General features: G+C 51.7%; 1 protein-coding gene across 2 annotated transcripts in view; it reads right to left on the bottom strand.

Annotated features, from left to right (window-relative positions):
* ror2 (receptor tyrosine kinase-like orphan receptor 2) overlaps positions 1–5,000 on the bottom strand; it is an 80,689-nt gene that overhangs the window by 28,075 nt on the left and 47,614 nt on the right. For both annotated transcript variants that reach the window (XM_083670489.1, XM_083670488.1), the window contains exon 2: positions 3,984–4,058. In XM_083670489.1, coding sequence (XP_083526615.1) covers positions 3,984–4,058 — 75 coding nt within the window. The remainder of the gene's footprint in view (positions 1–3,983; positions 4,059–5,000) is intronic.

Consider the following 5,000-nt stretch of genomic DNA (forward strand, 5'->3'; position numbering starts at 1 on the left):
TGTTGGTGTCGATTGGCCGAGGATAAACAAAACGGCGAGCACTGACAGGGCGTCATACACTCCGACAACCAATCAGAGGCCTCGCATTGGCAGCTGTAAAGCTCCGGGGGGGGCGCCAGACGCGCTGATTAAGAGGTGAAAATTGAGGGGAAGTTTATTTTGCGGCAAACGAAATCATGTGAAACAACACGTCCTTCGTAAGGACGCGATGACGAGACCGACAGTCGGACGTAAGTCAGGCACCAAGTCAAACAGAGGAGCTCAGCTAACAGGGGAGACGCTGGAGAGGGAGGCTTGGAGTTTCGAGAATGTGCCAGAACTTGTGTTGGATGACGGATACAGTAACAATGTGTTTCTGTGATAAACACAGCTGAAGTCCATTTGAGTCTGTAACTCATGCTTTTCCCCCCCCCAGGAAATCCCAGCCCCCCCGCCAGGCCCTAGGGCTACAGTCATGTAAGTAGATACATCTCCAGCTGGTACAGCCTGTGTGCTCCCCGGGGGGGACTCAGCCGTCATCAGGCCTGGTCAGAAGCCAAACTACTCAGTGTAGGGCGCTAGTGTAGGGCGCACACACGCGCACACACACGCACACAGGCCTGGTCAGAAGGCCTGGTCAGAAGCCAAACTACTCAGTGTAGGGCGCTAGTGTAGGGCGCACACACGCGCACACACACGCACACATGCATGCACACAAACACACACAAACACAGGCACACACACGCACACACAAACACAGGCACACACACACACGCACACAGACAAACACAGGCACACACACGCACACACAAACACAGGCACACACACACGCACATGCACACACATATACGCACACACAAACACAGGCACACACACGCACACACTCTGTGACCAGTGTGGGGTTCTCTTGTGGCGTTATTGAATATCAAGACTCGAGTCATTGATGGATTGGCTCTACCAGGGGATGTCTAGGTAATGAAAAACAGCTTATTTGAGAAATTACTACCACGGTGCCACCCAGCCGTTAGACTGGGCCCACAAGCACCCAGCCTTTAAACCGAGCCAACAAACTCTGCTCGCCTTATACATGGCTGGGTTAGGGTTAGGGCCAGGTTTTTGAACAGTTTGCTGATATTGTTATTGATTATATATATTGAGGGTATACAGTATCCAACAAGGAGAGTCTGATCTTAGGGAGCTTTGCTTTCTCTTAAAATATCCATTTGTGTTTGTTTAAATTAATGGTTCAGAAAGTGTATGGGCTCCCCGCGTTATGATATTGTATTTGATTGTTTAACTTCAGGAGCTATATTAAAGCGGAGCCATCCAATTACGCCAAGTTTCCATCAAACCTATTGTATTACCATTTTCATTAAACTTATTACACAACGTAAGTGTCCTGACTGAACCAGGCAGAATTGTAGGCTGGTTCAGACCAGGCAGAATGGCAGGCTGGTTCAGACCAGGCAGAATTGTAGGCTGGTTCAGACCAGGCAGAATGGCAGGCTGGTTCAGACCAGGCAGAATGGCAGGCTGGTTCCTCTGCTGCTCCGGTCCCCAAACTAGCTCTGGGCTAATACAGGGCCACTACAAACACAGTCTCCCTGGATCTGCTGCAGCTAGTCTCCTGTCCTCTCCTCTCCTCCCCCTCTCCTCTCCTCTCCTCCCCCTCTCCTCTCCTCTCCTCTCCTCTCCTCTCCTCCCCCTCTCCTCTCCTCTCCTCTCCTCTCCTCTCCTCTCCTCTCCTCTCCTCTCCTCTCCTCCCCCTCTCCTCTCCTCTCCTCTCCTCTCCTCTCCTCTCCTCTCCTCCCCTCCGCTGGTACTAAACAGACCTTCCACAGGCCAGTGGCAGCCGTTCCTTAAATGACTGCTTGATTTATATACACACAGACGAGGGAGAGTGTGTGTGTGTGTGTGTGTGTGTGTGTGTGTGTGTGTGTGTGTGTGTGTGTGCATGTGTGTGTGTTCCATGTCAGGGCTATGGGCTGTGTATGGAGGAGATATAGATCAGTGAGTTGTAGGGTCGGTCTATAGAGTTTGACGTGTGCGCAGCCGTTCAGAGCGCGATTAAAATGTCCGCTCGGTGGTCATTCATTACGGTGACGCCGCAGGGCTGTGGGGCGGGCCTGTCGCGATGAACCCTGTGAGGAGCGTGGTCTCTAACGGAGAGCTGTCGTGTGGACTGGCGCCGGTCCAGTTCCTCCATAAGCTCTGAACTTAATAACAGATTTAGGATCACGTCTATGGACCTGGCCCATGAGGAGCTGGGTCACAACAGCAGATCACACGGTACATCTAAAAAGGACCGTGGGTGTGTGGGTGTGGGTGTGTGTGGGTGTGGGTGTGTGTGTGTGTCCCAAGTTGTCTCCTACAAAAACTAAATCATGATTAGGCAACAGAGAGAGAGAGAGAGAGAGAGAGAGAGAGAGAGAGAGAGAGAGAGACCGATCGTTTTCCTGCATAAGCTCGGAATTTCATAACAGATTTAGGATCCCGTCAATGGACCTGGCAAATGAGGAGCTGGGCCACAACACCAGACCACACTTCCCACGGAGTCGCTCCAGTTCTCACCTGGCTGCCGGAGTCACTTCAGTGGTACGTCAACGTCAGACAGGCAACCGACTGTAACGTGTTACCTAACGGTCCATTCACAAAACATTACAGTGGAACAGAGGAGGTTCTGCTGCTGACGGATCTGGGTTAGGAGTTTGTTTAAGGGGCAGAAAAGGGAGGGAGGGAGGGAGGGAGGGAAAGAGGAAGGAACTATCGGGAAAGAACAAACATTTTATTCTGCCTTAATGACTTCCTCGGTCATCAATCACCCGGAGCAAGCCAGGCATGGGAAGGGAAGAGGATAGAGGGATGAGGAAGGGAAGAGGACAGAGGGATGAGAGGTGAAAAGGGAGGGGAGGGGAGTGTGCTGTGACTACATCTAATCATCCTGAACCACTGAGTCATCTGTACGCAAGAGAGGGGGAGAAAGAGAGAGTGAATGAGTAAGGTGCCGTAGAGGAAAACACACACACACACACATATGCACACACGCACACGCACACGCACACACACACATACACACGCACAAGAGAACCAGGACAGGAAAACCAATCTGACAGGAACAGATGGATGTTTCAAATAGAAGATCTGCAGGCACATGTCAGAGAGGCGTGTCTGCTCTATGTGATATATTTCTATCTGAACGCTCCACAACGTTGTGCCCTGCTGATCTCAGCCTTCAGCGGGTCTTCACAGAGAGGCAGGGAGGGGCTCGGTGGAGGCCAGGACTGTCCTCCATCACACCCTGCAGGGTCACACCCTGCAGGGTCACACCCCACTGGGTCACACCCCAAAGGTCACACCTAGCCTCAACCACTAGTCTTCACTGGGAGATAACAGAGGCCAGGCCTCAGTCAATGTGTCCCACTGATAACAAACACCTAAAAAGGACTGATAACGTGTGTGTGTGTGTGTGTGTGTGTGTGTGTGTGTGTTTGCATGCGTGCGTGTGTCTCAAGTTCTCTTCTATTAAATCATGATTTGGCAACAGAGAGAGAGAGGGAGAGAGAGAGAGAACATATGGAGGGAGTGAGAGAGAGAGAGAGAGGAGGAGACGGAGGGAGTGAGACAGAGAGAAAGGAGGAGACGGAGGGAGTGAGAGAGAGGGAGAGGAGGAGACGGAGGGAGTGAAAGAGAGAGAGAGGAGGAGACGGAGGGAGTGAGAGAGAGAGAGAGGAGGAGACGGAGGGAGTGAGAGGAGGAGACAGAGGGAGTGAGAGACAGAGAGAGAGGAGGAGACGGAGGGAGTAAGAGAGAGAGAGAGAGAGAGAGGAGGAGACGGAGGGAGTGAGAGAGAGAGAGAGAGAGGAGACGGAGGGAGTAAGAGAGAGAGAGAGAGAGAGAGGAGGAGACAGAGGAGTGAGAGAGAGAGAGAGAGAGAGAGAGAGAGAGAGAGAGAGAGAGGAGGAGATGGAGGGAGTGAGAGAGAGAGAGAGGTACGGTTGTGTTACCTTCAGCGGTGGGCGCCGCTCCACTCTGGGCCTCGGCCAGCCCCTCCGCCTCCCCCGGCTGAGACAGGCCTGGGTCTGGTGGAGGGGGAGAGAGAGGAGGGGAGAGGGGAAGAGGGAGGAGAGGAGAGTTCAGAAACGCACGTACTTCTCATCATCCAGGTGTCAGAGAAAACAGCTGGCGATAAACACTACATACATTACAATGCATCTGAGTTTTGTTTCACACACACACACACACACACACACACACACAAGTGCATTGAAGGCTCAGGAGAAGGATGAGAGCAAAGTGACTGGGATAACTCAATGCCTCGAGACATTTACACCCTATGAGACCATATGCCAGAGAGAGAGAGAGGGAGAGAGAGGCAGAGAGTGAGAGAGAAAGAGAGGGGGGAGAAAAGAGAGAGAGGGAGGGAGGGAGAGAGAGAGAGGGGGGGGGGTGGGAGACAAAAGACAGAGAGGAGAGATGAGACAAAAGACAGAGACAGGAGAGACTCCTACGCTCTAGAATCACACAGAAAGCGGATCCAAACTCTAAATGTAACACAGCTGCTTGGATAAGGTTGAGACCAGAGCGATACACGGCTTTATGAGAGCTGCCATTGACAACGGCAGGAAACACAGAGCTTTGATGAAACAAATGATATTTCATCCCTGCAACATCTTTGACCTCGTGTTCTTCACCATAGAGACGCACATAACGGAGACCGAGGGAGGCTGGCGGAGGTAGAAATGCGGAGGACGCAGAGGCCCATTGTACTGCGTGGAATGGAATGAGGAACGGTATCAAACACGTGCCCATTTCTCCCCTGATGGGAGACCTCGCGTCAGATGTCTCAGTGGTTCAGGATTAACGTTGTAATTAGATGTAGTCATTCACCGTTCCACAAAAGCACAACTGATGTTGACATCGCACAGCGCATAATTGTGCCCTAATTATTTATTTAATCTAAGCGTGGAGAAATCACAATAAATACAGCGTGAAAACTATCACAGATGTTTCAAGGCCAGGAC

Source organism: Argentina silus, assembly GCF_951799395.1.
Source record: "Argentina silus genome assembly, chromosome: 5".
Lineage (NCBI taxonomy): Eukaryota > Metazoa > Chordata > Actinopteri > Argentiniformes > Argentinidae > Argentina > Argentina silus.